Source organism: Chionomys nivalis, chromosome 20 (genome assembly GCF_950005125.1).
Source record: "Chionomys nivalis chromosome 20, mChiNiv1.1, whole genome shotgun sequence".
Lineage (NCBI taxonomy): Eukaryota > Metazoa > Chordata > Mammalia > Rodentia > Cricetidae > Chionomys > Chionomys nivalis.
In genome coordinates, this window is record NC_080105.1 from 18226348 (window position 1) to 18250748 (window position 24401).

General features: G+C 36.0%; 1 protein-coding gene across 1 annotated transcript in view; it reads right to left on the reverse strand.

The window, feature by feature from the left end:
- Positions 1–24401, reverse strand: part of LOC130863002 (probable ATP-dependent RNA helicase DDX60) — a 76579-nt gene that overhangs the window by 43160 nt on the left and 9018 nt on the right. Inside the window, exons 8-18 of the mRNA XM_057752865.1 lie at positions 21475–21616; positions 20432–20587; positions 15523–15628; positions 14987–15102; positions 13572–13732; positions 12046–12298; positions 9681–9844; positions 9048–9206; positions 7116–7265; positions 2461–2580; positions 974–1069 (exon numbers count right to left, since the gene is read on the reverse strand). Of these exons, the coding sequence (XP_057608848.1) occupies positions 974–1069; positions 2461–2580; positions 7116–7265; positions 9048–9206; positions 9681–9844; positions 12046–12298; positions 13572–13732; positions 14987–15102; positions 15523–15628; positions 20432–20587; positions 21475–21616 (1623 nt within the window). The remainder of the gene's footprint in view (positions 1–973; positions 1070–2460; positions 2581–7115; positions 7266–9047; positions 9207–9680; positions 9845–12045; positions 12299–13571; positions 13733–14986; positions 15103–15522; positions 15629–20431; positions 20588–21474; positions 21617–24401) is intronic.

A 24401-nucleotide genomic window follows, 5' to 3' on the forward strand; every position in this document is an offset into this window, starting at 1 on the left:
CCTGAACTGGCCTTACCCTGTAGTTAAAATGATGATTATCTTAAATATCACCATAGAACCTTTGTCCAATAACAGATGGAAACAGAGGCAGAGACCCACACTGGAGCACTGAACTGAGGTCCCAAGGTTCAGTTGAAGAGTAGAAGGAATGAGAATATGAGCAAAGAGGTCAACACCATAAAGGGTTCATCCACTGAAACAGTTTACCTGAGCAAATGGGAGCTCACCAACTCCAGCTGGACTGGGAAAGAACAAGCAGAGAACCAAACTAGTCCCTCTGAATGTGGTTGACAGTTGTATGGCTGGGCAAGACTGAGGGGTCACTGGCAGTGGTACTGGGATTACTCTCGTCTGCATGTACTGGCTTTTGGGGATCCTATTCTCTTTCGATGTATACCCTGCTCAGCCTAGATGTAGTAGGGAGGACCTTGGACCTTCCATAAAGCAAAGTGCCTTAAGATTAGAGGGGGTGGAGTGGGAGGGTGTGTGGAGGGAATGAGAGGAGCAGGGAGTGGGACTTTGGATTGTTTGTTTTTAAAAATCTAATAAATTTAAAAAGAATGCATATGATCTCTAAAAAAAACATACTTTTAGATCCATATTTGAATAGATCATTTGTTTTTCTTTAAGATAATGATGGACAGAATCATTTCTCATTACTTGCTGGAGCATAAAACCCTTTGCTTTGGAAACTGGACTAGATTTCAATTTTTGTGTCATGAGTTTAATCTGTTCCCTCCACAACAGCATCACTATTGAAGACCGGTTCCTCATGCATGCAGAACTCTCACCATTACACACTATTTAGTCACAACAGAAGTGAGCCAAGAGGATGGTTTAGCTGGGGAAATGGTCAGAAGAGAATTGTCTACAAATCTGAACCCCATCCAAGGGGGTGATGTTCCAAAGCAGCAAAGGCATAGAGCATTTATGAACAATAAGAAGTTAGCCTGAGATGTAAAATCAAACCTACCTCATCAAATATGACGTATCTGATCCTCTTCACCCAGCTCTGGCGATGAGGAGCCAGTAGCAGAATTTCAAAGCAGGCAGGCACGGTAACAAGGACCTAAAAACAGCAGTAGGGTGTGAAGTAACACTTAGAATGTGCATAGATATAAAACTACATGAGGCAAATCTTGTGAGTCCCGAGTGTATCTAGAATAAATTAAGATCTGATACTACATCTAAGGATTGGATTCATTGCATGTGTGATAATAGTTTGAACTACATGAAATTTCAATTTTCCTGGGAAAAAAATAAAATATCAAATTTGAAGTGCAGATTCTTGTTTATGAGCCTTCCAACTGTGTCCAGCTCTGAATTGGACACATTTTGACCTCTTTCCAAATACAACAAACAGTAAAGGAAATGGAAAGAATGAGACAGTCAGTGGAAGGCATCATGTATTGTGAACTGCCATCTTCTGAACCAGGCCTGGCAGTTCCACCCATGAACTCACAGTAACTGTGGTTATCTCTGTATAAAACCTGCAGAAGATCAAACCAGTCAAAATTCCAGCATGAATGAGAAAGCACTCATAAGGCCACACCCCCGTAGAGGAGTTATTGACAGTTGGTGGCTGTTGGGAAAGAGACATGATACTGGGAGGCCTGTGGAATGGAGGGAGGGAAGGGAGGTAGAAGGAGAAAACAGAGTAGGTGGATATGATCTTAATACACCTCAAACACATATAAAATTCTCACGGAATAAATAAAAATATGTTAATTAAACAAATATTTTTAAAAGAAAAATATGTAAGAATCAAAGTCATTAATCTTAACATTCTTTTTGTTTTTGTTTTTCAAAACAAGGTTTCTCTGTGTAACAGTCCTGACTGTTCTGGAACTCACTTTGTAGACCAGGCTGTCCACAAACTCACTGAGATCCACTCGCCTCTGCCTCCCAAGCACTGAGATTAAAAATGTGTACAACTACCACCCGGCTTAATTTTACCTATTTTGATTCTTTTCAAATCTAACACTAACAAAGAATTTGTGTTGAAAGGTATTTCTTTGAAAGGCAATTCCGGTAATACATTGCCAAATCTTCAATATAATGTTCTATAAACATGTCTTATCTTTCATTTCATCCTAATTATTAATCTGAAAATTCAATAAGAAAACTAAAACTTCATTAAGAGCACATTCATTAATTACAACACAACACTTTTAACTAAAATGAGTATCTTTAACAAGAGAAAGTAATTATGATAATACTTTGCTGTCCACTAAGTTTCCATAGTTTGATAAGATCTTTGAATCCTTTTGAATCTCATTGTAAAACACCTTGATAATGAACTATAAACTAAAATCTTAAATCAAAATGAAAGCATCTTTAAAGAAAATGAGTTCTATTTTTTACATTATTTAGAATGTAAACAAATTTATATTTTCATGGAAGCAAAATACAACATTGTTATATAATCTGATATCAAGTTTATTAAGTAGTATGGCAAACCTGACAGTTCAGGGCATCGTGACGATAATCCCTAGTGAAAACGCCACACACAACTTGACCAGCTGGCAGAATTTTGGTGTAGCGATTTTGAACAGTTGCTGCCACTTGGTTCACAAGTGCCTGATTGACAGGAAAACAGATGTATTAGTTACATAAAAGTGTATATCAGCAAAAATTAATGGAATGATGAAGATGTTCAAAACTATATTCTGCTATGAATTCAGAAAACTTAATAAACCCCCCTTTTCCAAAGTTTCTTTTGTCATGTCATTTTATCACAGTAATAGGAACACCTAATGAAGACTACCCCAAATGAAAGTGTGGATAATTCCAATTACACAAAAATGTTAATTTTATCATTAGAAGGTAAGAGCCTGACCCATGAAGGTATATTTCATTGTGGTTCAGAAATAGATGTATTATTCATTACACAAAATCTGATGAATTAGAACAAAGGCCAACTTCTCTGTTATAAAAAGTAGGCAAATGTATGTCTGCCTCTCCTCTACTCTCAACCCCTCCACTCCATCCCCCATCAACACCTGAGACAGAGGGGACAGCAGGCCTTGAAGTCATAAGAACAGAGAACTGTCTGTCTGATCCCTACCGGCTAAAACTGGGGAGAGCAGGTCTTGTTGCCTGGGTAACACAATGGAGTCAACTCTATTGGCACAGGTGAGGGTTTGCCAGCTCTAAAATAGTGAGCAATGGACAGCTGCCCCCATCACTCATCTCTCCTGTGAAGGCATGAGGGAGCAAGAAAGAGGTTCCCTCCTTCCCACTCCCCTCCTATCAATGCCTGAGGCAAGATTAAGAACTAGCCCTGACAATCTTACCAAAAGCAATCTACATATTCAATGCAAAGCCCATCAAAATCCCTGAGAAATTCTTCACAGACCCAGAAATAACAATACTCAACTTCATAAGGAAAAGTAAAAAAAATCAAGGATAACCAAAACAATCCTGTACAGTAAAGGAACTTCTGGAGACATCACAATCTCTGACTTCAAACTCTACTACAGAGCTACAGTACTGAAAACAGCCTCAAGCCTGGTGTTGGCATAAAAACAGACCAAAGGACTAATGGAACCAAATCAAAAACCCGGATATCAATCTACATACCTGTGAACACGTGGTTTTTGACAAAGAAACAAAATATATAAAATTTTGAAAAGAAAGCATATTCAGCAAATGGTGCTGGTATAACTAGATATCAACATGTAGAAGAATAAAAATAGATCCATAGCTATTGCCATGCACAAACTCAAGTCCAAATGGATCAAAGACGTCAACATAAAAACAACCAACCACACTGAACCTCATAGAAGAGAAAGTGGGAAGTGTACTTAAACACATTAGCACAGATCACTTCTTAATTATAATGTCAGTAGCACAGACACCTAGAGAAACAATTAATAAATGGGACCTCCTGAAACTGAAAAGCTTCTGTAAAGTAAAGGACATGGTCAACAAGACAAAACAGCAACCTACAGAATGGGAAAAGGTATTCATTCACCAACACCACATTGGACAGAGGTCTGAGCTCCAAAATATACAAAGACTCAAGAAGTTGATCATCAAAAGAACAAAAAATTCAATAAAAAATGGAGCACAGATCTAAACAGAGAACTCTCAATAGATGAATCTAAAATGGCTGAAAGACACTTAAGAAATGCTCAACATTCTTAGCTATCAGAAAAATTCAGATCAAAATAACTCTGAGATTCCATATTACACCTGTAAGAATGGCCAAGATCAAAAACACTGATGACAACTTATGCTGGAGAGGATGTGGGGTAAAGGGAAGACTCCTCTATTGCTGGGGGGAGTGCAAACTGGTACCAACAGTTTGGAAATCAGTATGGCAATTTCTCAGAAAATTAGAAATTAACCTACCTCAAGACCCAGCAATACCACTTTTGGGTATATACCCAAAGGATGCTCAATCATGCCACAAGGGCATGTGCTCAACTATGTTCATAGAAGTTTTGTTTGTCATAGCCAGAACATGCAAAAAACCTAAATGTCCCTCGACCAAAGAATGAATAAAGAAGATGTGGAACATTTACACAATGGAGTACTACACAGCAGGAAAACAAATGATGACATCTTGAAATCTGTGGGCAAATGGATGGATCTAGAAAACATCATATTGAGTGAGGTAACCCAGACCCAGAAATACAAATATAATATGTACTTATCATAATTGACTTTGAGACATAAAGCAAAGAAAAACCAGCTTATAATTCACAATCCCAGAGAACCTAGATAAGAAAGAGGACCCAAAGAGAGACATACGTGGATCTAATCTACATGGGAAGCAGAAAGAGACAAGATCTTCTGAGTAATTTGGGAGAGTGGAGATCATGGGGGAGGAAGAGAGGGAAGCAGAGACAGATATATTGCTTAATAAAAAGTAAAAATAAAAGAAATAGTCTAAAGTCATAGGAACAAAAAATCTGTCCTGCCCCCCCACTAGATGCAAATCTTGGGAGAGCAGTCCCTGTACCTCACCTGGGTAGCACAATAGAGCCAAACTTGTTGGCAGAATTGTGAATGAATCTACTGCTACTCCTGTCATGTGGTGGTGTAGGAAGATGAGAGATGCCCCCTTTTACTCCACACCCCTCATTGCCTGCAGCAGATAATAGACCTGACCCTCCTCCTCACAAGCTGCAGCACTCAGAAAATGGCCCTGACCCTTGCCTGGGCAGCACAGCAGAACTGCCTGGTGGTCAGAGGTGAGGATGATCCATCCCAGCGTTATGAGCCAAGGATAACTATCCCCATTACTCACTAGACAGGTGGTAGCATGGGCAGAAGGAAGATGTCCTCCTCCAACCTCACATCCATCAATGCCTGAGATGGGTAGAGAAGTTAGTCCTGGTATTATAAGAGAGGGAGGGCAGTCCCTGTCTGGCACTAGCTGCAGCACTCAGAATAGTGGCCCCTGTAACTCACGTAAGCAACATAATGGAGCTGACTCTAATGGTACAAGTGTGGGTGGCATGAAAGCAGGAGAAACGGCCCCACACCTTACTCATTGCTGCAAGAGAAGAATTAGCCCCAGCAATGTTGGAGGGCTTACCCTAGTGGTGATGACAAGGGAGAGCTGGTTGGTCGACCAACCCAACAGCTGCCCAGGCCCAGAACTAGGGTTATTCTTTGGGCCACCCCAACATCCACCCCATCTACGATCTGCTGTAACATGTGAAGGCACCTGATCCACAGACACAAAGCTGTAGGATCTCCAAACACAGGGCAACATCAGAATATGCAAGAAGAGTCCTAGTGAGGGCCCAGCATCTATAGTGTAAAAGAATCCAGAAGCCTTGAAGCAGACCAATGACTCTGCAATGAACACTTGAAAGTAAAGATCTATGGGGGAAGGGGTTATTGTGTGACTCACTGTGTCACACTGCAGCTTTCATGATGAGATTTCTAATTTTTACCTTTTTTCTTTTTTCTCTTAAATTTTGTTTTATTTGAGAGGATGTTTAGGTGCAGAGGGCAGATATGAAGGGACAGGAAAATGAATGGGATCAAGATACATTACAAAAAGATACACAGAATAAACAAAAAAGGTAAAAATAGAAGAAAAAGAAAACAAGCAGGCAAATGTGTCATCAAGTACATCACGAATAAAGAAATACGATAGACTAAAAGTCATAAGAATAATACTGCCCAAACCATTAGTATTTAGAAGTCAAGATATGCAAATATACAAAATGTACATCAAAAATTCTGCTACTTCTGAGTATAGCAGAAACACACTGAATAACAACAGGAATCTTGAGAAAGATTTGAGATTCCATCTCACTCCAATTAGAATAGTTAAATTAAGAAAACAAATGTTAACAGTCAGGGAAAGAGGAACCCTTAATCATTACTGTTAAAAGTATAATCTGGTATAGCCACTATAGAAATCATTACTGAGGTTTAACAAGGCATGAAAAATGAAACTACCTCATAACCTAGCTACATCACTCCTTCCTGGGTATATACCTCAAAGTCTTCCAGTCTTACTAAAGAGATATGTGCACATCCGTGTTCATACTTCCACTATTTCAATAGCTAGAAAACAGAAGCAATCTTGATATCCATCAGCAAACTAATAGAAAAATGTTGTACAAATACACAACTCTATTCAAATGAACACAAAAATGAAATTACAGAAAATGGATACAGCTGGGTATTATTATATTAAACAAAATAAAACAGGCTCAGAAAGACAAATACCACATGTTTTCTCTTATATTTGGATTATAAAATTTATATATATATAATGTAATTATATATATATATATATATATAAAGTGGGAGACAGTGGGTATAGGACATTAAGGGAATCATGAGAGGGATATAGGTCATAAGAGACGAAGGGAAATAAGATAATAGAATATATCTGACTTGAAAGTGGAATGGGAGCTACATGGGAACAAAGGGGAGCAGTGGAGGTGGATTACATCATGGGAGATGTAGTGGTGAAGAAGGGTCAAAAATTATGTACAAAAATTCTATTATGAAGCCCATTATTTTGTATGCCAATTTTAAACAGTCACAATAGATAAACAAAAATAGATATATACATATCCATGCCTAATATTTGAGTAAGCTTTGGAATAAAGAAAAATATTCGATGCACTGGTTCCTACCTTTGTGGGTGAAACATACACAACCACGCCTTCGTCACTCTCCTTCAGCACCTTCTCCATGCAGTAGTAGGAAGCATAGGTTTTGCCAGAGGAGGTTGGGGCAACAATCACTGCAGATTCGTTGTTATCCACCACATCCAGGAGCTCTCGCTGTAGGGGTCAGACCATGATATGCATCAATCAAACAAGTCATATGCTACCCAAATAGATCATTCCTTTAACATTCTGTTTTTTCTGAACCTCAGTGATAGAGAGCTGCAGACACATAGAAAAATTAAAAGTAAACTCTGATAGATGACTCATTCTCTTAAAAGATGCAATTTGTTTGCTTTTGAGCAGCTGAGAGATAAGTCTTATGTGTGAAAATGGAGTAGAAAAACTAAAAAGAACTGCACAGGACAGGGAGACTATTCAGAACAAAGAAGGAGCCAATGAGGAAGGCAGTGAAGCAAGATGTATTGACAGAAATGTGATCAAAATACACAACATTTATGTATTTATTTATGGAGAAAAGGACCATAATAAAACATGCTCTTTTGTACAAAAGAAAAAAACACTCGAAATAGTGTTAGAATAAGATATTACTATTAGGAAGATAGTTTTTAATGCTTTATAGAGAAGTATGGTTGTTGGAACCAGCCAACACACATTTTTATGGCAGTAAGCAAATGGTTGAAGCACAGAAATAGCAAGAATTCTTCATTTTGCTGCTTACCCTTGAAGGGTGACTATTTGGGGGCATCGTCTTTGCATTCTATTATTTCATTTATCAAGATGATGAGTAGTCAAAAGAATGAACAACCTATGTGAAGGACAGAAGACGGAAGGTACTCTCAAATGACAACCTGCCATTCTGTGATTCTCGTCCTCCCCACATGCCACACATCAGAACGAAAAGGGCATGAAAAAATTAGAAGGTGTATGGAAAATAGGAATAAATTTTCCTGCCCTTTAGCCTACACTGAAATAAGACATTGGTCTCCTGCTCATGGAAAAATCAGAATTTTGATATACAAGGTCTCAGCCGAACTAGCTTTCTCTATTTCTTGCTTTCAGTCTTAGGCTTCCTCACACAAGCTGATCCACCCCAGTGTGATGTCATTTTGTTCACAAGCTGGCACTGGAAGCTAGGCTCATGGAGTCATCTAAGTATCTTTACATTAAAGTTAGGGTGTCTTGGGTTTTTCACTACATTAATGAAAAGTGACTTACAAAATCTGAACTGACTGGAATAGCTAGTCAGACTGAACCTACAAACTTGCATTTCTATAGGTAAATAATGCTCAAGTTATCATATATATATATATATATATATATATATATATATATATATATATGTAGAAGTGGTTACTTCCAAATTTTGTAGCCATCAATATTTATCTTATGTGTGTTTACAGAAATATAGTTAGAATGGTAGAAAATATATAAGCAGTTTTCCCACTCTTTGAACTACAGAAACTTGTTCATGAGTATTTATATTCTTTACATATGAAATTCTATTGACAGAAAACCTGGAACGTGGTACAGAATGATAATAGCTGTATAGCACAGACATCTTTAAACTTTGACCCCTGTGTATGTGAATTCATCCAACACCTTACCAAGAAAATGGTCTGCATAGTAAATGAAAATTTTTTAATTTCTTTAAATGGAAAATATTAGTCCAAATGAGACATTTTAAATAACAATGAACTTTAACAGAAATGACTTTTAAATAAAATAATTCAATATTATGAAATCCATGGAAAATACAAATACTAACACACACATAGAGAGATGACAAATACAAATAATAAACAAGAAAGAAAGGGGGGGAGAGAGGAGAGAGAGAGAATGAGAAGGCTGTAAAAATAAGAAATTCCATGATGCACAAAATTCCATGATTCTTACATGATTATAAAATATAATAATTATTTTTATTCATATTTTTACCTGCCATGTATCAGGAATAAAATCTTGGACTCTCGGGTCTGGATCTTTTCTTTCTTCTCGTATCAAATGGTGACCCATATATTGTAGTTGGAACCTAACTGGCCCAATTCCAACTGAATATTTATCCCTTTTTTTCATTTTTATGTCACCTGCTTCATCCTGTATTGTTTTAAAAGAATATTTTGAAAGTAATTTAGGTTATACCATGATATAAATGTTGAAATGTTTGTCACTGAGTTTCTGCTATATGAAAACAATTTTAATCACCCTTTAACCATCTTGTGGGCATTGCCACTTTTATAACACAAGCAAATCAATAGATGTCAAGATTTTCAAATGCTTACTCTAATATTTGTAGCTACAGCCTGACATATTTACATCATCACCATTATAGATACGAGCTGTTTTCTTAGAATTAAGTATTGGGTTAGTTTTAAGTCTGCAAAAATTATTTGACATTTAGTCAATTAGTATAAAAATTTCTAATTCTTAAGTAACTCATATTTAGTAGTTGGATCAATCAAGATTGTATTTTCTATGATAAATGAACATAAAAATATCACTGTATTTGAAGGATGCTTTGTGTATAGCAAATTACAGCTGTGTAAAAATGAAGCTTTTACAATATGTTACCTGAGTTGGATACAAAGAATTTGCTAGTTCATCAAACCCTAAACACACAAGACATCTGGCTATCAGTTTCCGATCTGCTTCCTGTAGAAGTTCAGAGTGTTTGTCCAACAGGGAGTGAATTCTCTTCATCATATCAACAGCTATGCTAAAGTCTTTTGTTTCACCTTCGAACAAAATGCAAATAATAAAATTGTTATAAAAGTTATCAAAGTAACAAATGTTTATGAAGAACAATCATCTAGGCTATACACTACTATTTATGAAATTATCTTACTTAGCATTAACAGATGTTTGAGAATAGAAAGGACTAGATAAATGTCTTACAATTCATAATTAAAATATTCAAGTTTATAGAATTTCATGGTGAATTAGAAAGCTTTTCTCTGTCTCATATTCCTATGTCCCCTTTGTTAAAAGAAAATAATTGCATGATTTTAAACATAAGATTATAATCTTAGCAACATTCACTTAGCCCTATTGTTCACAGAGAGCTACAGCATGTAAGCACCGAACCTGTTCACTCAGTGCAATCCATCTCTTCCAGCGATCAGACCCAGACTCTGACAATCCCTCCATTCTCTAGCATCACACACACTGTTTCTCCCCTCTGCTCACATGTTCATTCTCGTTTCTGTTTTGGTTCCAACTTTCTTTTAGTTGGTGCACACTCTCACCTATTAAACAAGTGCTAGCAAACCTATATTGAAAGCTCTTATACAAGAGGATGCCAAGTAAATGAAAGTAAATTAACCTCCAGGAACATCCAGTTCACTTACATAGTATATGATATATGATTGGCCCACACTGAGCACTAGAAACTACAGACATTAAGTGAATCTGTTTGCTAAAAGAGGCTTTATGGAAAGATATTTTATGAACTGAATTTGGAGGATAAGTAAATTCTTGTTGTATGAAAAACAAGGAGAAGGGCATTTGTGGCAGTTTCTACTCTTGATTTCTCTGTCCACCATGTAATTCCAAAGATTTCTTATTTATGTCTGTATGGTATTGGGAATTCTACATACCTAGGTAAAAGTGTGTGTTACCTGGTCCTCCTTGTGATTAAAGTTGCCTGTGACTAAGTTTTGACTAAGGATATCTGAGAATAAAATTTTTGTGGCCAGGAAAGTACATTAAAGGAGAAAGAAGGAGCTGGATAGATTCTTTAGTGTCACCACTCTTACAGAGTTGGATTCCCAAAAACAATGTCAGAAGCCTCACAACAACCTGTAACTCCCGCTTCAGGGAATCTGACACCTTTTCCTGCATCTGTCGATACTCAACACAGACACATACACACATGCAGATAAATAATAAATCTGAAAACACTTCAGTGTGCAAATAGAGAGTAAGCTAGAGTTGTGTGAATGACTTATAGAAGGTCACAACTCTGGGCATGGGCACAAGGACGTTGAACTTCTGACCTTTCCTGGAAAGATTATCTTTGTTCCTTAAGAGACTGCCTCTGTTTCTACCATGGGTCCTGCCCAATTTCTTGTTGCTGGACAGAAGATTCCAGAAATCCCAGCTGGGACTCTGCTATCAGTCTGCAGAACCTACAAGTAATCTCTCAATGGAATAAGCACTATATTTTAAGTCACTCTAAATTCTGATCTCTATCGATAGTATCCAGCTTCACATGCTTACTCAGTGTCTTGGTTTGAAAGAAAGACAAATACTTGCTAAGGCACATAGTACACCTCTAACCAGTTTACACATCTCTACCTATTCAGTCCTACATTATCTTTATCATCCCCGTTCTCTTTCTTTGTTTATGCTATATCCCTCCATAGAAATGTAAAGGAGAGTACATGAAATTGCCTCTTTGACTTTGGAAGAAGTCTGTATGGTAGGGGTGATCAGTGTTGAAGTCTGTTTGGTTGGTGTTAAAGAAAATGTTTATCCTTCGAAACTCAAAAATAAATGATGGGTTCTTGCTGTGGCTCACTGTTATTGGTTCTGCTAACAATGCTCTCTTTCTGGTCAGCAGTTAGTTTAAAGCTATCTCCAATTGTGCTTATGAATATGCTTTGTCTTTGCTATTGGTCACCTCTCTGAGATGCCATTGCTCATTGATACAAACAGAGGAAAGAATCCTTTATGAATTCTACTATACAAATTTCTAGTTAGTAGGTGAAAAGACACTGTCTTTACATCTCTTTTTTTTTCTGATATATATGGATGGGTGGATGGGTGGCACGCATGCGCAGACAGACACAGACAGACACGGCCGGGATCCGAACCGGCCACCTCCCGCACCCGGGACGGCGCCCCTAGCCTCTTGGCCAGCCCGCAGACGGTTGTCTTTACATCTCTTTGAACTCTAACTCATCAAGGTAAGCCACCCGAATTACACCCCACACACCTTCAACTCGGCAGTGCTTTTTCCATGCTGTCAAGCAAACCATTAACCCAACTTTTTCAGCCTGAACTTTTACTGAGTTACTTTTACATGATTTCAAAAACTCTTCCAGCTTCTGCATCCCAGAGCTTAAATTACTTTTCATCTCCTTCTCAATAGAAGATGACAGGGTATTCCATTTTTGTTCTTCTCTTTGTTCTTCCTTGGCAATCAACCTCTTCTTATTCTCTCTAGCAATTATATCAGCCTTGGTCTCCTGCCCAAATGGAAAGAAACACAACTCATGACAAGAAAGAACTATTCCAAATTGACAATTTTTGATGAAATATTTTAAGTATGCTCAGATGATTTTGACCATCACCCCATACTTGAGTAGTCATAAAAATATGTATTTTATTAAGACTCTATTGATTGAAAACATAATAATACAACTTAATGAATATAAAGACTTGCAATAGATAATTTTCTAAATTTCTATGTAGTGTCATATATTAAAGGATAAATGTAATAACATCAAAGAGACCTTGCAAAGATTCATTTAGGTCTCCATGCAGTGACATCTGCTATTCTTTCCTGGACTACATTTCTGTTACCTTTCCTACTGAGTCACCTTAGTCACCTTCCTACTCCATACATGATCATGATGTTTCTATCATGAAGCATTAACTTTATACCTTAAAAAAGTGAAAGCATTAATTATATAAATACTTTGAAGAAAGCATAGAAAATCTGTATAAGTCAGGCAAAGAAACCCATGTGTTGTATGCTTATTTTTGCTGAATTTTGTGAAAAACATTCTGATTATTATTAGCTAATAAACTATATTTTAATATCATTGCAAAATTTTAAACCAAACCTTCATTGACTTAATGCTTTATTTGATTCTCTAAATAGGTAGATGTTATTGCAGAAAGGATCATCTATAATAATTTATATGGAAGTTAGACTTTCTAGCAGGTATCATAATAAGTATGATTGTTCTTTGTGTTACTTTTCTGTGCTGTAGTCAAATGACATGGCCAAGAAACTTTATGGAAGAAAAAATTTATCTGAGCTTGTGATTCCAGAGGGCTAAGATCTGCTGATGGCGGAACAGAGGCATGGCACCTGGAGCAAGAAATTGAAAGTTTGTGTCTTAAACTGTAAGCAGGAATGGCAAGGCTTTAAGCTCTCCAAACAGGCCTCTAGTGACACACTTCCTTCAGCAAGGGCAATTTCCTGAGCCTCCCCAGACAGTGCTACCAACTGGGAGCCACACACTCAAATGCTGAGACTATGGGAGACATCTCATTCAAATCACTACACCCAAATAAGAAAAAAGATGGAAAGAAGTCATCAAAGTAATAAGAACCACCAATTTAATAAAGAATATCTCTCCTGAGTAAATTGGGAGCATGGGGACCATGGGAAAGGGTTGAACAGAAGGGGAGAGGAAAGAAGGAGAGCAGAGAAAAATGCATAACTCAATAAAATCAATAAAAAAAGAACAGTAGCAAGAGTTTTTAATAATAGAATTTATGGAAACTTACACGTGTCTTTGTGCTCTTGGACTTACTGCAATCCTTCTTCAGCTTAGCACCTTGAGTTATGATGAGCTTAGAAGAAACTGATTCTAATGAGTTCCCATAAAATCGTTGAAAAACATGATATTTCTGCACACTTCTAAGATAACGGGGATCTCTTGTATACTCTGAAGAAGAAAAAACTTAAAATGTAAAATGATTAGGCTTTCTCGGAAGCATCTCTCTAACTCTCCACACCACTCCATAAACAGGCGCTATTCTTTCTAGTATACAATAGCAATTTTACCTGAGCAGTTTGCCCAAAAACTTAACTAAAATTGTCTTCAATTGGGCTATCCCATCTATAGAATGACTTTCAAAATGTCTACAAAATTAGCAATTTTTCAAATTTATATATATATATATATATATATATATATATATATACACATACATACATGTGTGTGTGTGTGTTGTTTATGGAATTGAACCTAGGATATCATGCATGCAGTTTAAGGTTTCTACTACTGGTCAACAACTCCCAGCAGTTCAAACACTTTCAAGACAATTTTTCACAGTTTGTTTCCAAAAGCAAATAATAAGAATACTATTTAATTTTATTGATTAAATATGTTCTTTCATAATGGATATAGTACACTCTAATTACTTATCCCAATTCTCTTTTAGATCCAATCTAACCTGTCATTTCCCCCATCTCCATAAAAGTCTCTTCCCCAAACTCATACATTTTTGTTTTGATTTCTGACTCATTAATTTTAATGAGGACTCTGAGTTTGTCCATTGTATGACTATCGATGGAGCCCTCGGAGCACACCATTGGGTACACAACTGAGGTAATGGTGACCCTCCTCCAGAATCTATCTGATTAGCATTAAAGAGTAAGGGCCCAAGAACACCCTTTCTTCCAGGTGTTTTGGGTTTTCTAAGTGGGGTTGTTTTGTTTTAGAGACAGACTCTAAGTGTTTCTTATTTGTGCCCTGTGAATAAGCTTCAGTAGGCAAAATCAAGAAGAAAGCCATCTGAGGTATTCTGGTTCCTTGAATTATTAGATAGGAAAAAAAAAGACCCTCATCCTTGGACACTGTCGTAGAGCTGAGAGCTTCATCACTATATATTACACTTCAAATGATATCCAGATTTCTTAAACTATACGCCTTATTTCCTTAACACAGTGTCAAACTTAGGAGACAAAGATCACATATGCACTCCTCTGCCTAAACCACCTCCACCCTCCATATGAATAGCCATCAGGAAACAAAGGGAGAAATCTCTGTTAACATCCTTCCTGTTGTCTATCTGAATGCCCTGTGGAATGTTCTTCACCAAAACTTTTGATCTGAGTTCACAATGTGATTTATACTTTGAAATAAAGGCCAGAGAGATGTAGATTTCAACTAGTTTAGCAGAACCAGCAAGCTCACCATTGAAATTGGCCTTTGTCCTGTCATAGTCATCACTGAGAGGTCTGTGGGAATGCCAGTGCACAAGCTCATCGAATTCCTTGTGCTTAACCAGCGAGGAAACAATGGGGTCATCACTGGGAGACAAAAAGAAACACAAGCATATATCAGATTCCAGGCCTCCAAATACAACACATTTTATAACTTTGAAAACCATAGTTCCCTCTCCTTTTCCTGGGATACAACATGTGTAGTTGAATGCAAAAAAGCATTTTCTTAGAAGTTTCAGAAGCCAGGACCACTTCAGGTCTCCAACACTCTCAAACATTCCTCGTATGTTAGGGGTAGAGTGCTTTGTTCTCCAATTAAGATCACACAGATGTAATAAAGATGGGCAATGGGCAAAATGCTCCAAATACATATTACATGTAATTTACTATCTTAATGTGTCATATTTCTGTAGTTTATTCAGAAAAAGCCTTCTCAAAGGCTTATTCTTAATAAATAGCTATTATTCATTCCAAACAAGTATTTATTAATACATACGGAGGCCTCACCTCTTTAGGAAAGGTAAGTCTTTCAAAATGTCACCAGTAAATTCATCAACCAAAGCACATGACATTGGAATAAAACCCAAATTTGGCATCTTTTTCTGGGAAGTTTCTGTAAACAAAAGTAAATATGACCAAGTTAAATGTAAAATTTTCAGATAGGAAGACAATACATTGTTTCCCAAAATTTCACATTTAAAAACATTTCATATTCACTTCATTTATATTTTAATTCCAATCCTGCTCATAAAGCTATTTCCTACTTTGAGACTATAGGAACATAATAGAATAGAAAATAAATTAATAATAACTAAGCAAATAGGTATATAGATGAAAAATAGGTTGCTCAATGGTTAGAGAGTCAATAGGTATATCTAGATAGATACGTTGTGATAAAGATGGCGATTATTGATAGGTGATAAAGAGATAAATAATAGATGATAGATAATTTCTGTGGTGCTTATGTTCAAATGTCTAATCCTTTTATTTTTGTCTAATAAGTGATAAAGATTCTAAAGATAACAATTTGAAAGATCACATACATAGTGTCAAATATAAATTAAAATAGGGAAAAACAAAGGTCATGAGATTGAGATTATTACAATACTCCCTTTGAGCTTCCTTTCGGTTTATATAAATGCTTATGCAAAAACAGGTAGATAGGTGACAAAATGCTAGATCAGATAGACAGACATATACAACTAGATGATAAGTAGGTAGGTTATGGATAGATGACAGACAGACAGACACAGATAGACAGAAAGACAGATAGACAGATAATAAATAGATCAGACACATCTTATAGCTATGATAATTGGCTAGTGAATAATTTTTATTTAACGTATTGTTCATAATTCTCCTGATGCTATCTATTCTTGTGTTTGCCCAGGATACATTCTGTAACTGGTAGGTTAAGTACTTTTCTCCCTGAAACCACAGAGATCAAACTAGAAGCTCTGAGAATGACCCTCAGTCAAAGTTATAACAGCAACTGGAAAATAGATACCCCAGCTCTCTTGTTATTTGCAAGAGATGTTTCCAAGATAGTATGAACTTCATTCGAAGGTTCCCAGTTAGCCTCATCTTCCAAAGTGGAAACCTGCTCATAGACAGGCTCTGCAGAGTGCTCTTCATTTCCTGCCCTAACCTAATTTGAACCACTCTCTGACTGCTACAGTAAACTCCTTGCTCCAGTGTTCTTTTGTGAGGTGGGATTCACTGTCATAGAAGAAAAGAATACACACACACACACACGTATGTATGTATCCTGAATTCTCAGGAAACATTTCTTTTGCTACTTCCTCTAAAATCATTTTTCCTGAAACTCACTACAATATTAAAGATGTTATTATGTTATTATGACTAAACCATTTTTTGTTTTTCTGCAAATATCCTCTACCCTAATATAATTTAATAATCACATATAATTCTGAACATTCTGAATTTTATCATTACTGAGAAATCTGTCACTTGACTAATTCTCTAGAGTTAATTCTTCCTTTAGAGTTAATTATGAATCCTATGAGATGTTCTGTAGTTTTTACATGTTGCAGTTTCCCTTCGTGTGTCAAGGGAGTGTATTCTTCTGGCTTAATGTGTTTTTGCATTTAACTTACCTGATTTAACATCCTAAATGTATAAAATTTGTCTTGATTAATGCAGGTAAATGTTAGGTCATTATTTTCTAAACATCATTCAACTCCCATCAATTCCTTCTTTCTTTCCAAGTTTCCATATGAACCAAAGGTTGGTTTTTAGTCTCCATGTCTTTTAATATCCTCTATGCTGAATTTTAATTTTATATTTATTTCATATATATATATGATACTTAATATACTTATTTTGAAACATTTATCTGTGTGACAATAGATAGATAGAAGATAGATAGATAGATAGATAGATAGATAGATAGATAGATAGATGATAGATAGATAATAGATAGATGATAGATAAATACATAGATAATAGATACATAGATAGATAGATAGATAGATAGATAGATAGATAGATACATAGATAGATACATAGATAGATACATAGATAGATACATAGATAGATACATAGATAATAGATAGATAGATAGATAGATAGATAGATAGATAGATAGATAGATAGATAATTTGAGAGAGATGCATAGTTTCAGTTGGGCCTGGGGGTGCATGCCTGTGTTCTTAGCAGGAGGCAGGAGGATCAGGAACTCAAAATCATTCCCAGCTATTTTGTGTGTTCAAAACTAGTCCAGACTACATAATACCTTATCTGAAGAAACACACACCATGAAAACAAAAGGATACACAGAGTAAACTAATAATACACCCAGGAAAATTAATATGCCCACTATACTAAATATTATCAATATGTCCTTGTAGGTTTCTGTGGAGGGTGTTGAATTTATCTAAAATCTTTTCTTTTCCCAAATCTCCAGTTTTTATTATGAAATATATGATTACTGTTAGTCCTCATAGACTACAGTAGCCTCATCAAGTACATCAAATACAGACCTATTATCTTCCATATATTTATTTTCCATATGCGTACCCTTTGACCTACATTTCCCCATCCCCAACACTGTTTCCTCAATAACTTTCTATTTACTTTATTCTACTTCTATGTATTTTTTTAGACTGTGCATGTAATGGCATCACACTGTATTTTTCTTTCTGTGACTAGCTTTTGTCATTTCTCACAATGGTATATTTCACCTGTTCTGTTTTCTTGTGCAGGAAACTGAGTGCATAACTTCACACATGCTAGGACACTCTACCTATGAAGGAAGGATTTCTCCAACCTTAAGTGTGACTCTTTTTCTATTTACTTATGGAACCAAAACCCCATTATTAATATCCAATCAACTTTTAAACCTGCTCAGTATTTTTATTTCTACAAGTTTGGTTATGCAAATAAATAGTCTTAAAGATTTTATTATTTTTCTCATTTCTAATTTTACATTTAATCTCTCTTAAATGTTTTAAGATTATATTCAGAGGGTACATAATAATTATGATGATTATAAAAACAGAATTTATCAGTTCTAAGTCCACAGCTGATGTGGGATTCCCCTCTGTATGTTGTAAATACCATTGGTTAACAAAGAAGCTGTTTGGGCCTGTAATAGGGTAGAATTGAGCTAGACAGAAAAAACTAAATTGAATGCTGCAAGAAAGAAGGCAGAGTCAAGAGACTCTGTGCAGCCACCAGAGGGGACAGTCAGCTGGAAGCTTCCTGGTAGGCCACAAACTTCATGGTAAAATATAAAATAATAGAAATGGGCTAACCAGAGATATAAGAGCTAGCTAATAATTATAGTTAAATAATTGGCCAAGCAGTGATTTAAATTATATAGTTTCTGTGTGATTATTTTGGGAGTCTGGGTGGCCAGGAAATGAACAAACAGCCTCTTACAACAGATTGGCACACAATATTATATCCCTCTGGAGTCTTTGATGGAGTTGAAAAATAGAAAGTTATAGTTATAGTTTTCCTTAGTTATGGTAAAAGATAAAGTAGATATAAACATTGTAACTATAATTCTTGCTTCATACCTGTCTTGTTATATGTAATTTCACTATGTTAAAATTAAAACTTTCCCTTTTATTTAAACAGAAAAATGGAAGTGATGTGGGAAGTCCTTCTTATATGAGTTGTTTTTACTGGTTAATAAAGAAGCTGCTTTCACCCAATGACTTAACAGAACATAGCCAGGCTAGAAGAGATACACATAGAGAGAGAGAGAGAGTAGGCAGAGTCAGAGAGAAGTCATGTAGCTCCACTAGAGACAAATGCCAAACAGAACTTTACCCAGTAAGCCACAGCCACGTGGCATTAATTAACAGATTAATGGAAATAGGTTAGTTTAGGATATAAGAGTTAGCTAGAAATATGCTTAAGCTATTGACCAAACAGTATTGCAAATAATACGGTTTCTGTGTGATTATTTTGGGTCTAAGTGGACTGGAACGAATGAGCAGCTTCTGCCTACACACAGCTAATTGTGTTCTTAGTTATTTCTTGACTCTTTTGTGAATTCTATCAACATCCATCTTTGACACATAATCCTATAAAATTGTTTATGATTTCTTCCTTAAAATAATTTGCCAGATCTTTCTGATCACTTTCATTTACTGGATCAGAGAGGCCTTGTGGCCTAACAATTTAAATTCCAAATTCTCAAGAGTGATTTATTATGTTGCAGAAACAGTGTGACTTCTTTGTTATTTCTGTTCACTGAAAGGCAGGTCTGGGAGGGGCTAACCTGTGAGGTTTGCTCCTATGGACCTTGGCTTTCTGAAGACTGTCAGTTCTACCACCTCCTGGTTCTGGTCTCTTCTCCTGTGTCTGTCACCAGAGACACTCTGTACATCTGCAGTACAGAGAAGGCAAATGCACTGATTTGGGTAAAGACTTTCTAAGGTGGCTGCTGGCTTCTTTTTATTCTTTAGCATCTCTTACTCTTCCCAACACAAGTCTACTGTTTACTTTGTTTCTATACAACACAGATGTTGAATATGTTACTGCGCTAATCTCTATGCTGGTGTAGATGGGTCTCAGCCTCCCCAGTTATTTTACAGGATTCCCCTATTCTGTTATTTGGAGAAGAGTCCTCATGATGTAATAGGATATTGAAAATTTTTGTTGACAGAGGTCACATTGCTAGAAAGAGAATTCACTTGCATATGGTTTGACTTTTTAAAATGGCAATATTAATTACAAACAACATATAAAATTTCAATATTAGTCAAAGCACACCACCCCATGGACATGACAACTATTCAAACACACAAATACTAGAAAACAATTTCTCCTTGGAGTTTCCAAGAGGGTTTTTTTTCCCCTCAATTTAAGATAGGAATCAGTTATCTTTGACTGGCGATGGGATCGTTTAAAGAAAATGACATTTAAGTTAGGAATCAGTTACCTTTGACTGGTGATGGTGTCTTTTTAAGAAAATGGCATTCTGTTGTTCTCAAAGGAAATGAATTTCCCACTTCAAATTTTCCCACCAACTTTGACACTGTGTCCCAGAGATGTACATACTCCTTCATGATGACATCTCCTACATTCAAATCCAGGCCTGGATAACAATTAAAAATACACTGTTTAGAAGCACTGACACATGCATTAAAGCACAAAATATCACTAAAGTCACTAGGCTCTGAATTACGATGTTAACAGTGGAATTTTCAGTGAGCTTCCCACTGAATCTAAATGAAAAAGATCAAAGCTGTGGACAATGCCATGGAACTTATTAAAACATATCTTGTATTTCTGCTTGAAACTTAATATTAAAATTTATGTCTTAACTAATGATAACCAACAGCAGAGATTTAATTATTTTTAAGATGATAAAAATATTATACCAGATATAGTTTTGTAACCAATAACATTTAATAAAACTAAAATAAAAAATTAACAAAGAATCATTATTTTCAAAGTAGCTAAATAATTTCATTCCTAAAATATGAGAGGACAAAATCTTGATGTCAAAGATATTTCTATACTACTCACTCAAGCACTGTTTTCTCAAAATGGGTTTTCTTAAACTTTGGCAATAAAAGCACAAGAAAAATATTTTACCAAATAAACAAATTACATAAGAAAGTATAAAGATTATCTCTTGGAAACTTAAAATCCCTAAATATCTAATAAAGTGAAATGTTTCTATTCACGAGCAATTTTATAAATAAACATGACATGCCATGCATGAAAACAAACTGTTACGAACTGTCAAACACATGAACATACACTTTTAACAAAAATAACTATGGAATAATAATAAGTTGAAAAATATTTTGAATTGTTATATTCATTCTGATTGTCACAAATAAAAATTATAAATAAAGACTGGGAAACTGGAAAATAATTACTATTTATACAATAGTCATTAAAAAAATGGTTTTGAAGCTTGAAATTCTTCATGAACTTTCTAAAGGTGATGTGTATTATATAGTAAGCTGATACCTTCTGCATTTTCATTTTCATAGTAAAAAGCAATATTCTTCAACAAAGGCTCATCACTAAAATCAGAAAGGTGAAGTAAATCCAAACTCCAAAATTCAATCATGTGCACATTACTTAGGATGAAATACTCGCACCACTGTTTCTGGAAGAAAAAAAAAAAAGAAGAAGTTATTGACAGCTTTCATGTCCACAGTAATACGTAGAATTACCCCATACACATCTATAATCCAAATGAAAGGCAGATGACAAGACTGTCCGAATTCTCATTAGAATGTAAACCCACTTGGTCTAAATGAGAATTATATTATTCCTTAAAAATTAAAGCATTATATAAAATAAAAACTGACTCAAAAATGAATTTAGCTGCACATAATCCCAGCCCTTGGGAGGCTAAGGCAGGAGGATGCCTGCCAGATTAAGGCCAGTCTATGTTACACAGTCAGTCTCAGACCAACCTGGGTTACACAGTAAGATCTTGTCAAAAAAAAAAAAAACAAAAAAAAAAACAAAAAAAAAACACAACTTTTTATTAAAGAAATATTTATTTATTTACTATTCATTGTTTCCTCCCATTGTGATCTAAAATCTCAAAAACTACATATTTCTTCAGCTTTTGAATGTGCTTCTGTTATTCACTTAGGTTTCGTTGTTTACTTTGTGTTCTCAATGTTGGGTTGCTAAGGGTACTAGAAAGAAAAAACATTTCCCATCCACCAATGTTGATAGGTCTCCACCAACTTAAGGCTGCACCGTGATAGTCCATCATAACACAGACAGAATGTCTGCACAAATAGCACTTACATCTGGTCACAGTAGACATGAGTCTTCCTCAATGGTATGGTTTACAGAGAGGCTCCCAAGTGAGTATTAAAACTTAATGCTTCCCAACATAAAGAGGAGAATGAAGCTGCTGTTTCTGATCAACTAAAATTATCAGGTATCTCCTGCCAGGCCATCTTAGAACATTGCCAAATATTTCAAGATATTTTTATAGTGTCTTTTAACCTAAACCACATCCCAGTGTCTTAAAAATTGTCAGAAAATCTTCATTGATAAAGTTGTGCAAAGGAGGCTTCCATTCAAGTCTGTATCACACCTGCTGCATTCATGCCAGCTCCAAATTGTGGACCAGACTTAACTACATAAAGTTGACACAATAATTTAATATAACTGAGAAATAAATTAATTATAAAAGTCAAAGCACATTACTGGTGCCACAATGTTTATTTTAATTGCAGATACCAATAGATATATTAACCTAAAATGACCCATATTAAAGAATTTAAATAAAAATGGAATTGAGAAGTGGAGTCTTCCTATCTTTCATTAATAACAGAGTCACACAGAGCCTGCTACCCTTAGGCTCTAACAAAACACCTAGAGGAATGTCCTCCTATGGGGTTTAGGATACAGAACTTTCTCTCAAGAATCAGTAGAACCTACACAGAGACACCTTCACCATGTCTACACCATAGAACTCTGTAGAAATTCCATTGCAGCAGCTATGAATGTTCACCAGTGCACATATTAAATACATCCTGACCCTGTTATGTATGGATATGAGCATGGTATGGGTGTGTGCCAGTGTACAGAGGCCACAGAATGACTTCAGGAATCTTTGCCTCATAAAACCCACTTTATGAATGTGACAGGGTCTCTCATTGGCCTGGAGCTTGAGCAAGTAGGATGGATGGTGAACAAGTGATCTTCCCATTTACCTATCTTTGGAATTACAAGTGAGCATCGCCACACCTGATTTGATGTTTTACATGGTTCTCCATTGAAGATCAAAGTCTGATTCTCAGGTTTCCAAGGCACATCCTCTACCAACTGAACCATCACTCATGTGTCCTATTCCTTACTTACAGTTCCTACCCCCAGGTCACATTATGCTAATATGGTAAATGCAATACAAGCATTATCAAGTAAAATTAATATGACTTAATCTCCACTTTAGCCACAGTCAAATCAATACACTTCATGAATTTCCTTCAATTCTCCCATACTCGACTTTGAGACAGGGGCATTTATGCAAGTGCTATTCCTCATTGAGTAAGAAAGGCACGCTCTTCATGCAGCTGTGCTGCCTCCAGGCAGACTTAAGTCACTCTTCAGAGTGCTACTGTAGAAGCATATTCAGAGTATAGTGCAGAGAGCTCAAAAGCTCTTCCTTAGTCTCTAACACCATCAACAGGAAGGTGGCAGAATCTTCCTCTAATACCCCCAAATCCAGTTTTGTATCTACACTGTGTGGTCTACATTCAAAGTCAAAAAATGCTTTTAAAAAAAAAGTGCCATTTGCCTACATAAAAACCATTTAGTAGGCACTCAGTGAACGTATGATGAACTTATCTACCCTGACCTACAGGATGCTACCTGATTTGTCTCTTGCCCACTACATCAGCTTCATCACTAACCCTATAGTTTTCTGTCCTTGATACAATGAGTGGACCTCAGTTCCTTGGCTGTGATATTTTTAGGACAATCACACACAGTGCATCGTCTCCCACAATCTGGTTTCCAGTCTGTCCACCCTGCTACCCATCCTTCAAGACTTGGGTCAAATAACTTCTTAAAAGAAACCCTTGCAAACTTGGCTAGATCTATTAACTATTGGTTTCAAAAGTACTCTAGTTCTTCCTTCACAGTAAGTGTGAACATTCAGTCTATGTCTTCACTAAAAGATATAATTGTCTGGAAAAGCTAGGGTGGAATGATGAAGGGTATTCATCTCACTCCATCACCAGGTCAGAAGAGCACATTCTGAATTTCTTTGGGCATAAGACACTTTTCTTGACTATTTATCTCAGATTCCTAAAAGAAAGTCTACATGGCTAATATATGTGTAAATACACAAATATATCCATATAATATTATTTATGTAAGTAAATATATACTGCAAGATGCAACAGGTAGTCATTAAAGAT